Source organism: Miscanthus floridulus, chromosome 5, assembly GCF_019320115.1.
Source record: "Miscanthus floridulus cultivar M001 chromosome 5, ASM1932011v1, whole genome shotgun sequence".
NCBI lineage: Eukaryota > Viridiplantae > Streptophyta > Magnoliopsida > Poales > Poaceae > Miscanthus > Miscanthus floridulus.
The window spans coordinates 144,397,215-144,408,775 of NC_089584.1; the positions used below are offsets into that span (position 1 = coordinate 144,397,215).

General features: G+C 46.8%; 1 protein-coding gene across 2 annotated transcripts; it reads right to left on the bottom strand.

The window, feature by feature from the left end:
- Positions 1-1,661: 1,661 nt before the first annotated feature.
- Positions 1,662-4,500, bottom strand: LOC136453966 (transcription factor ICE1-like). Of its 2 annotated transcripts, none has more exons than XM_066454516.1 (4): positions 3,759-4,500; positions 2,541-2,768; positions 2,115-2,285; positions 1,662-1,998 (listed from the first exon to the last, which is right to left on the bottom strand). In XM_066454516.1, exons 1-4 carry the CDS (start codon positions 4,407-4,409, stop codon positions 1,918-1,920), a joined length of 1,131 nt encoding a protein of 376 aa, XP_066310613.1. In that variant the 5' UTR covers positions 4,410-4,500; the 3' UTR covers positions 1,662-1,917. The 2 variants fall into 2 exon arrangements, with proteins under 2 accessions (XP_066310613.1, XP_066310611.1); XM_066454514.1 differs by having other exon boundaries at positions 1,662-2,001.
- Positions 4,501-11,561: the final 7,061 nt, after the last annotated feature.

The window sequence follows — 11,561 nt, forward strand, 5'->3', positions numbered from 1 at the left end:
ACAGTCATGACCGTGCAGCTCCAACACACCCTTTGCATCTTCATTCATTTTCTTGATCACAACATCTTTGCCATTGTGATTGGCAGCATCAAAGTCCCGGACATTCCTGCCTCCCTTGCCAGAAATGCACTTGCCGACATGCGCCTGGAGGAATGGCCCAGGCTCTTGGCCGGAGGCGGCGATTCTGCTGGTTTCTTAAACGGTGTCAGGCGCATCTAGGACGGCGACGAGGACGTCGCTGTCTCCGACAGGAAGACAGGCAGACGCGATTTGCTCGGCCATCTGGGTCGCCGGGGATGGGGTGTCTAGGGACGCCATGTCGGCCTGGAGATCCCCGAGCACCGCCTCGAGCGCGCCCCGCCAGACGTGGTGCTGCGTCACCTGCAGGCAGACGGTGAGCCGTACGCTCTTCCTCCACTGCGCCGTTACGCCGAGCACGTCGCAGACCTGCGTCAGCGAGCTCAGCGACGTCGCCTCCATCTTCTGTCGTTGAACAAGAAGCAGGGGGCAAAACGGTCATGCTGGCATGGTGGGCGGATAAAAGGACATTTCGACAAGTGTGTCCACTCTCTTAATAACAAACGGATAAATTCTTTTTACGGGATAGCAAACGAGCAAACCCCACGTTTCATAATGATAAAATTCCAATTATTTCGTTCGTGTGAGTCTATACCCAAATAAAAGTTTCTCCTTCTTCTACGCAGCGGACGGTGTGGAGCCGATTCCGGCTATGGGTGGCCTCAGATGTGGCCGGCGGCGCCGGATCTAGAGGAGAGAGGGGGCGGAGGGAGGTGACGCCAGGCCTTGGAGGGAGGCGGCGGGGTCGGACTTCGAAGGGGCGGCGGCGGAGTTCCGCTCGGAGGGACGCGGCGGGGTCGGAGGTAGGACGCGGCGGAGATCCGCCTGGAGCGGGGAAGGAGCGCCCGCAGAGGTGGCGAGCGAATCGCGAGCTGCGTTTTCCAAATCGCGGGCGCACGCTCGCGTTTCCAACAACACTGCGGGCGATGGTCGAACGCGGAAGCGCGGTCACGATGAGCGGGCGCTCGCAGGGCGTTTGGTTCGCTTTTCTCGCTCAGTTGCCTCAAACGCAACACGAACGCGGTCCCAAACAGCGGCAGGCCCTAAATGGTAAACATTGATTACCACCAACCATGGCTACGAGCCGTTAGCCCGTAGCCCTGCTGCAGATCTCGCAGTGGTCTGACTGCCGACTGGGAGGGCCGGAGGGGCATGGCAGCACAAGGCAAGAACTGCATCCTGCAGGTTGGAGGCACCTCAGGGATCACTCAATCCGGGGCGTTGATGCAGCCAATGCCATCCACACTCCCCAGCAAATCCTTCCCTATTTATCAGCTACCAGCCGACTCATCTAGGAGCCTCACTCCAGTGCCCAGCCTACAGTCTTCAGTCTTCACATGGACATGGGGGCAGGATTCATTCAACGGGCAGGATTCACTGACCGCAATTCTGCAAAACAGTTGGCATAAATAACAAAGAAGCCAGGGGATAATTCATTTGATCAAGGACGGACCCATGGCCATCCGGCTTGCCTGCCTCTGCCTTCCATTGCTGGAGATTCTTAAAAAAAAAAAAAAGATGCATTCATCTCCCTGTGCATCATTTCTGTCAAACAGGCACTAAATTTGATGTTAATTATCACATCACCATTCACCATTATACTATTGTTTAACACGCAGCATAGATTCTATTACACCACAGTATCAGAGAGAAAACCAACATTAGGCTAAAGAAAATCCATAGTTACATCAGCACTCATGTCTCATGCCCGAGATGGCGAGCCTCATCTTAAATTCATCACTTGCCCCAGAAACCAATGGTCACCACGGCTTATGCCGCTTCTAAATCGAAGCCTGTAGAAGGGATCATCATCCTGGTGGTGGCCTGTTTTCGGACCGGCTACATTGCGTTGTGGAGACCGGCAGTGTGCATCAGCACGGCCTTAATTTCTTCAGGCACCATTCCAGGACCATCCGCGCACTGCTGGAGGAGGCAACAGAGACATGAGGAGGGTGAGCAACAACGGTGGGTTTGGCTGAATTGAATTGAATCCATCAGAATTCAGCAGAAATGGTATTGGTGTGGTGACCACAGACCTCAGCTCGGAAGACATCCATTGCAAAGCCATTGAAGCAGCTGATGACCGCCTGCTCGATGTCGAGGCCTAGGCTGTCGAGGGCCGTCATTGTGGACAGCAGGATGCCTGGCCTACGCGCACAGAACATGTGGATATTGACTGCATGCCCTTCCCTCATCCTGACTTCAACCTGAACAAACAAGAGAGTAATGTCTCACTCAGAGTCATACGAATCGGTACCGTTACATGTCAGTGCTTGCCTGAACATTTCTCAAAAAAGAAATAAGGGGCGATGAAGACCTGCAGCTGATAAATGTACTAACACGGACTGTAAAACATTCAGTGTACGAATGTGAATCATAAAGCAGGCTTAGGTAGTGCTGTATCACAAAACTAAATTAAATGAGATGCCTAAGTTAACATTAATAGCCAAATTTGGACTCACCGTGGCTTGTTGTCCAGTAGGGCTAGGAAATGAGCCTGGGCAAAGTTCTTCCTTGACTTGGCCAGGAAATGTCTGCAATGTTGGTGTTGATGGGTTGAAGCTAGCTGATGTTGGTCCAACAAACGAAGAGCTTGAAGCTAACTCGAGTTCATTGTGAAGATCGCTGATCCTTTGCAGAAGCTCCTTCAGATACTCAATTGCATCACCAAGGATAGAAGCCCTATCCATCTGTCACAGCAGAGGAGAAATGCTGATGAAAATCAACAACGGGGTAAGAATAAAAAACAAACAAGCGGTCCTGCTACACTAAAAAAAGGGTTACTGGCAAATGGTGTTGAATTGTTATGCTGCAACACGTTACGTATCTCTCAATAGCTGTACTTCAAGTCTTTCTTTGTTGCTCAAAACCATCTTGATCAGTGAAAACAAGTTGATTTAATACCAAACACCTACTATCATGGTCGTCATCCAAGCGTGTGTGAATTGTTTAAGGAACACAACAATAGTTATAAACAAATTAAAGCCAGAAAAAACAAGAATTGTCAAGAACAGAAAGAAAGAAAACATGATTATTTTGCAAGCTATGCGTTGATGGGTCGCTTTCGACAACATCTTGTGCATGGCCCTGTTAATTTCACACCACTGAATCAGGGCGTGCCTCAGAATTTTTAGAACACCAAAAGTAATAAGAAACGACAAATCCCATGGCAACAAATTAATGCATGACTGAAAATTTCCATAGCTGGACAGTAAACCAATCATTAACAAGGAGCTAAAAAAACAGATTCCATTTCGTATTAACATAAGGAGTTGCATGATCAAATTTTACAAGCCTAGCATAAGGAGTAATCAAAAGAATATGGCCTTTTGCATATGATTTGCCATGGAAAAAGACCGCTTAATTTCGACGTGTGAAGGCGCTATCTGTTAAGAGCTGAAGCAAAGGAAAATAGCCACATAGGAATGCCATAGATCTACCAAAAGGTGTAGCTTTTGGATCTAAACATGGACAATTCAAGAATTCAACACCGAAATCCACACATACTTGAAGTGAAAAGTATATCGTAGTATAGAATCCTACTCTAATCCTACTGCACCGCCATTATAGATAAATAACAAAACTCAGCATAGGTAAAGCATACTACTCCATATACATATACTAAGCACAGATGGGAAGCAAGACAAATAGGAGATGAATGGGCGAGTCAGGTTGATCACCTTGCTGATCTTGGGCACCACCGAGCGCAGCATGTAGAGGCGGTCATTGAGCTTCTTGCGACGGCGGCGCTCGGCCATGAGGTTCTTGGCCGGCATCCCTTTCTTCTTGCCTCTCCCGCTGCCACCGCCGGCGCCACTTCCCCCCGCCGCCGCGCCCGCAGCATTCTCCATGGAGGCCGAGATGGCCATGGAGGAGGCGTCGACGCTTTGGTCGATCTCGTCCTCGTCGTCCCAGCTCATCCCGGTGTCGTTGAAATCCGAGCCCGGCGGCGGCGCAAAGAACCCACCTTTCTGCCCCTGCTGCTGTGCCGCCGCCGCCGCCGGCAGCGGTGGGGGACCGCCGAGGAAGTGGCCGGCGTCGTCGAAGGGGTTGACGCAGCTGAAGTCGTGGAAGGCGGGCAGCGCGGAGCCGGCGGTGGCGGCGGAGGAGGAGGAGGGCGGGAAGGTGCTGTTGAAGTCGAAGAGCGCGGCGGGGTCCATGGAGAGGAGCAGCGACGCAGAGGTCGGCGTGGAGAGGACGTCCCTGGGGAAGGGGTACCCCGGGTAGGAGCCGGAGCCCATCCCGTCGGAGCCCAGGTAGCCCCAGTCCCCCTCCGCCCCTCCCTCTCCCGCGATCTCGTCCACCAGCTTCACCTCCGCCGAGTCGTCCATGGCTACCGCCACGGCCTTCCGCTCCTTGCCGATCTCCTCACTTATCCTGGCTCACTGGCAACTCCCTCTCTCTCTCTCTCTCTCTCTCTCTCTCTCTCAACACACAGAGTGCCGTGGCCCTGGTTGCCCTCTTATAAGGGGAAGGACCCGGAGGAGAGAGAGAGAGAGAGAGGTGTAGACACTAGTCAGAGATAGAGAAAGAGAGGGGGTCGAGTCGTAGAGAGAAGTTTGCGTTACTGATAGTATTTGCGTTTTTTTCTAAGGGAGAGGGACGAAGCTTCCTCGCCTTGAACAAGACTTGCTCCACATGCAAACGGCCATGGCTCTTGCGTCATGTTCTAAATCACGGCACAATGCAATTTTGTACCCTTTTCACCACTTTCGAAAAAACGCCATAAAGATTATATTACCTCCAAGAAGGAAAAAGGTCATCAAAGTTTTACTTTAAAAAACTATGAAGTTTCTTGGAGCACAAAGTTTTACAAACTGCTATAATTAATACATCAAGCGACATTTGGTGGATCTAATGCAACGTCGTGTCATATTGATATGCTACGTGCAACAAAAACTGTTGCAACAGCTATTTGATCTGATCTGATCAGATGAGGGCTCACTCGACAGTGATGTGGAACCCATCGCACATGCATGTATCGGAGCTTAAGGTTGCATGCAGCTTGGAATGAAGGTCGCTACGTTGCGACGAACGAGTAGGTTGGCATCTGGAGTATGCGTGTTTGTCAGGCCAGCAGGCGGCTGCGTCTCTCGTGCTGTCCATTTCTGCTAGGTTTCTTTGGTAGTGTCGTTGTAGGTGCAGCCTTCCGAGTGCACTGCCAAGAAAGCTTCTTTCGGTCTGTTGCTCAGCTTTGGAAGCTCCCGAGTCCTGGTGAAGGAGAACAAATGCCGGTGCCGATGGTTTGCTTGCGGTGAACCATTGCTTGTTTGCTTTAGTATTGATGATCACCTAATTTGATCCATTATATATGTACTTATCTCAACATTGGTGTTGATTATAGTACTTAAAAGGTAACTATATATGGAATGAGTCTCATTACATTGCAGTGTTAGACCTAGGTAGCAAATGCCCTATTTGATCTCTTCTTTCTCCCATCTATTCCATCCGCTGGACCTAAACCTCACCACCCTTCGACCTCTCTCCCCTACTACACTGACACATTCTTATCCTCCCAGCTATTAGGTCAAGTGATTTAGTAACACACATGAGCGGAAATTTGTTGTGCTTTATAGTTCATTGAACTATAATACTAGCTAGGAAACTAAACTCTAGCTAGTAATTGTCTTTTCTGCTACGGTTACCTTATCCTTTTTGTTACGTTATGAAGGCTTCAAACAACGACAATACCACGTGCACGTACCAGACTGGACGAGAAGAGGGTTAGCCCACCTAATAGAGCGTTACCCGACAATCAATAAAAGTAGTTTTTTTACTTAATGAACCTACCAAAGTGTCGTTTTTGGTGTCACAAAAGCATACATGATGAACAATCAACCGGCATAAATCTATGAGTGTGGCGGTTGTTCTGCAAATCGTATAAACACGTGCACTCAATGACTCTTGTAAGTTATTATGAAATATTTTGATAATTTATTTTTTGTATTTTACCTTGGTGGCAGGTGGTAACGCCTGTATCTTGCTATGCACGCAAGGTCTCCTTTAATATCTCATTCCCCTCTCGCATTTGCCAAACTTTCTAGACAACCATAGTTTTACGTGTGTGTGTGTGCGCGCGCGCACGTGCGTGCTTGGTAGAGCTCTAGACGGCTCAGCTCTAGCTTTGCTGTGAATTATAGTGAAATGTCTTTTTTCTCTCTTCTTCAAAATGGACAAGGAGCCAATGAAGCCATCATTTTTAGCTTCACCGGCTCCGGCTCCTGCTCCTTCACGCATAGAAGTCGGAACTATTTGGAGCCCCGCCAAACATAACCTTAGTCATACCTCATTTGCTTCGTACATACAAGTTGATTTGTCAGCTCGTAGGATTCCTCTTATGCCACATCACAAATACTTGGCACAGTTTTGTTTCCTTCTCACCAACTTCGCCACAAAGTTTATCAAGATTTTGCATTCCATCCCAGTTGTACAGCATGGCCAAGCATTAGTAGCTGTACTACCTTTTTTTTCAAAACAGAAAATGTCCTCTACGTGACGTGATGCCGTGCCATGATGCAACAAAACTGTTGCGTTCCAAGCAGCAAGAAAAGGGCCCGCCTGTCCAGTGCGCAGAACACGTGTACGGCCGGATATGACCGCTTCATCAGTTTGTTTTGGCAGCCGGCCGGAAAACCTGCTGGTCCGATCGGTTGCTCGTCTTTTACCAAGAATCGGCCGGGATGCCGGCTGGTGGCGTGCTTTGCGTGTGGTGAGCCATTGCCAATTGGCGACTTGCGTTGCTTAACTATTTGGCTAATATAATCCTGGATTAATCCGGCTTGGGCTTTGGCGCAACCCTTGATTAATTTGGTGAACAATAATTGCTTGCTAAGATCACCACATAATTATCTAGACAGTGGCCCCGTTCGGATGGTATAGTTCTCGAGGAATTTGGATGGTTTGGAGGAATTTTAGAGGATTTTGTGAGAGAAAAACACTGTTTCGGATTAAAAAAAAAGAAGCGGATCAAGCCGGGTTTAAGGACACGTGAACGGGGCCAGTATTCATTTGATGAGCCAAATTAAATTATTTCTGTTGAACCTTAAAATTATTACTATCCTTTGATATCCTCTAGTGAAAGCTCTAGTTTGGTTTTGGTAAATTGATGAAACCCTAAGTGCTAACCTAGTTCATCAAGTGATCATGAGATAGGTAGCACACTTCAAGTAGAAAAGCAAATAAAGATCATAACAAGACAATGGTGATAGCATGGAGCTGATCAAGGGCTTAAACTTGAAGAGAAGAAAGAGAAAAATAAAAAGCTCAAGGCAAAGGTATAACTTGTAGGAGCTATTTTGTTTTGGTGATCAAGACACTTAGAGAGTGTGATCACATTTAGGTTTGATAGCCGTACTATTAAGAGGGGTGAAACTCGTATCGGAATGCGGTTATCAAAGTGCCACTAGATGCTCTAACTCATTGCATATGCATTTAGGATCTAGTGGAGTGCTAACACGCTTGATAATATTTGTGAAAATATGCTAACACATGTGCCTATTTTCTATTGCGCCGGATACAAATTCTTGGTGGTTGGCACAATGGAGCAAGGGTGGAGAAGATAGAAGTGAGAACAGAGCTGATGCCAGCGTCGGTCCAATGACCGGACGCTGGATCCAGAAGCACCGGACGCTGACTGCCTGCGTCCGGTCGCATTGACTGTCGGGACAGTGGCTAGGGTTTACCACTGGACGCTGGCTGTGTCCGGTCGAGGTGGACCGGACGCGTCCGGTCGAGGAAAACCAGGTTTCGACCCTTACTGTACTCGACCGGACGCTGAGGTTCCAGTGTCCGGTCAGTTTTAACCGGACGCGTCCGGTCGAGGTCGGTACCTTACTGGAAACAACCGGACGCTGGGGGTTCAGCATCCGGTCAGTTGAAGCTGCTGCATGCGGTCAGCGTCATAGCCGTTGGAATCTGACGAACAACTTTTGAAGGCGATGACATGTGGCGTCCATCTGTGGACCGGACGCTGAGCCCAGGGTCCGGTCAAGTGGACCGGAGCGTCCGGTCAGAGCGCAGAGTACCCAGTAAAGGGGTACAACGGCTCTATTTCGTGGGGGCTTCTATTTAAGCCCCATGGCCGGCTGTGGCTCATATCTTTGGCCATTTTCATTGACATAGCAACCTTGTGAGCTAAGCCAAAGGACTCCCACTCATCTACATCATTGATTCATCATCATAGTGAGATTGGGAGTGATCCAAGTACATTGCTTGAGTGATTGCATCTAGAGGCATTTGGTGTTCGTGTTTCGCTGCGGATTTCGCTTGTTACTCTTAGTGGTTGCCGCCACCTAGATGGCTTGGAGCAGCGAGGATCGTCGAGCAGAGGTGGTGATTGTCTCCGGCTCCGATCGTGGTGATTGTGAGGGGTTCTTGACCTTTCCCCGGCGGAGCGCCAAAAGATACTCTAGTGGATTGTTCGTGGCTTGTGTGATCTTTATCTTGTGTTGGTTGTGCGGCACCCTATTGAGGGTTTGGCGTGTGAAGCCAATTAGCGCGTGAACCTCCAAGTGAGTGAATCGCCACAACGAGGACTAGCTTGCCGGCAAGCAAGTGAACCTCGGTAAAAATCATTGTGTTCATCATTGATTCCGAGGTGATTGGTCATCATTGTTATTCATCTTTGTGATTGATTGGTTCATTCATCTACACGGCAGTATAACACTCTTGATCACTCTCTTTACTTTACCGCAAACTAGTTGACAAGCTCTTTAGTGTAGCTAGTTATGAGAGCTTGCATGCTTGGTTGGTGTGGCTCTTTAGTTAGCCTTTGAGAGCACACTAACATAGGGTAGTGTCATTGCTCTTGTGTGAATTGACACTATCTAAACTAGAATTATGGTAGGTGGCTTGCATTTTGAGTAGGCTAGCGCAACACTCGCTTCGCCTCATAATTGTCTAACCATTTGGTTAAGTGTTGTTGTAGAAATTTTTTATTAGGCTATTCACCCTCCCTCTAGCCATTAGGACCTTTCATCTAGGCACATTATTCCTGTCCTCCAAAGCGACACGTACTTTTATAGCTAGATTAATAACTAAAATGCCTACTCTCTCCATTTCAAAAAAGAGCATCACTATGAGATTCATGCCGGTCAAACTTTCTTAAGTTTGACTAGGTTTATAGAAATTATTAGCCTAAATAAATTTATTATGAAAATACATTCAGAAATTCATCTATAAGCATATTTTTATCTATAAATATTAGCATTTTGCATGTATTAGCATTTTCTCCAAATATTAGGAAATAAGTTTATTATCTCCAAATATTACCATTTCCTCGGTGCCATATATTTGGTTTCTCAATATATTCATTTCTATCCATAAGACGTATTTTTTGCGTGTGCACTCACATTTGCAAGTTCAATACTCCCTCCGTTCTATATTATAATGCTTTCTAGCATTCAAATTTTGTCTTCAAATATAATGCATTTTATGGGATAAAAACCAATATTACATGAAATACTTTTCATTTATCAACCAATCACCATTAATCACGTTGATGATAGCGTCTGATTAGGAAATAAAATGAGGGTATATGAGTCTTTTATTTTTTCTCTTAATTTGTCTTAAAATTCCTATAATGCACTGTATTACAGAACAGAAGGAGTATCGTGTATAAGATTTCCTTCACAAACGAGTTGAGGTCGATCTGTTTGGTTGTAGCATGGCACGGATGACGTCAAAAATACTTGGCACAATTTTGGAATTTTCTTTTGGATCTCTCAGCACCTTTGCCACAAAGATTGTCTATTAACATATAGCCATAAGGTGTGCGTACGTGTACACTACTCTTTTTGTAAAACAAATTTTGTACGCGATGTCGTCGTGTCATGTTGCATGCGGCAACAAATACAAATACAGTTGCATTTGCATTATCTGGCGTGATTAGGACTCGCTCAGCAGTGACGTGGAAATGTGGAATCCATGCTTGGATGGATGTACATGTACTCCATCAGAACTTGTAGGAGCAGAAGCAGACTGATAAAGGAAGCGCTGCGGCTGCGACTGTGGACGCCGACCGCCGGGGAAAGGGTTCCGTGCACAGAAACAGATCGAATGCTTGTACAGCCACCTGTCTGGCGCATCGGTAATCGGTTTCTACTTGGCTGCCCTTCTTCTTTTGTTTTGGCAATCACAGGTCACAGCCGGGAAAAGCTGCTCCGATCCCATCTTTTTCAGGGAGAAACCGGGAACGGCCGCCGCACCGGCCGCTGCTGCTTTCTTTGCGTGTAGTGAGCCTTGCCTTGCCCGTTCCCACTTATCCTCCTTGCATTGGGTCTTGGCTCCTTTGAATCTATTGATGATTAAAAAAAAATGTATATCAAGATTGACACGTACTCCATCCGCCTCAAAAATAAAGATACAATTCTTGTTTTGTATTGAAGAGTCGAAGTTAGACTGAATTTATAAAAAAAAATACTTGCATTAATTATATTGAATAGGTATTATTAGATTAATCCTAGAATTTATTTTTGTAGTATATTTGTTTAGGATCATAAATGTTAATAATATTCTCTATAAACTTTACTGAACTTATGAAAGTTTGACCCAATACAAGCCTAATATTGCATCATTTTTGGGACGGAGGTAGCATTTGTCTAGCACGCACGCATTGTATTAGTAAAGCTTTTTTTTTTGTCCCACTTCACATACTTTGCCACGTTGAGAAGTAAGAGGCTCTACAGGTCTTCAGCATCCGTTCATAGCATGATACGTTATTATTATTTATTATATTATTACTGGAAAGATAGCATGAACACTACTGTACAACATTATGAAGAGAGGTATGGTAGATCAACAATAGATCTATTATTAATTAAAATATGTTATGGAAAAAGAATCCTCATTCATTACTTAATGTATGTTTCATTTCATATAAAATAGAAATAGAGGAAATTAAGGGCCATCCCGTCTCATCTTGCCTAGCAACATGTAGTTAGTTCATCACGGACACGGTAGAGAACTGAAGTAGCGAAATACTGAAATCCATCCCCACCCTCCATTCTCCATAAAGTAGTAGAAGAAGAAGGGGAAAAAACGGTAGAAACTAGAAAGAAACTGCGACGGCGAGGGAGCAAAAGAGAGATGGAAGAGATCATTCTGTTCACGGTTTGGGGATGACGGGAAGGGTACATGATTGAAATGAATTCATGCTGTGCTGAGCCCCTCGACCTCGAGCGTGCACAAGCGCAACGCAACCACGCAACGCGGCATCTCCCAATTACAAGCTCTGATGCATCCTGTGACGCTGCCGGTCAGCCGGAGCCCCCCCAAGGGAATGTAAACCCGCGGGAGCATACCATACCAGCGCTGGGAGAGAGAACAGAGAAGAAAAAGGCTTGCCCTGCCTACCACGGTCCACGGCTCACGGGTGTTTTTCTTTTCTGCAGAGCGAGAGACGAATTGAGTCGTGCCTACCACCGTCTCGTGGGTTCGTCAGATGACAGAAGCGGTGGATGCAGGATGGGAACCAATGGGGCTAA

Bases quoted from the DNA above. Each gene is read 5' to 3' on its own strand.
- LOC136453966 (XM_066454514.1), bottom strand. From the start codon at position 4,409: ATGGACGACTCGGCGGAGGTGAAGCTGGTGGACGAGATCGCGGGAGAG. The intron at 2,286-2,540 runs GTGAGTCCAAAT...TTGTTTGTTCAG, and splicing joins CTACTGGACAACAAGCCACG to GTTGAAGTCAGGATGAGGGA. The intron at 2,002-2,114 runs GTCTGTGGTCAC...TGCCTCCTCCAG, and splicing joins TGGATGTCTTCCGAGCTGAG to CAGTGCGCGGATGGTCCTGG.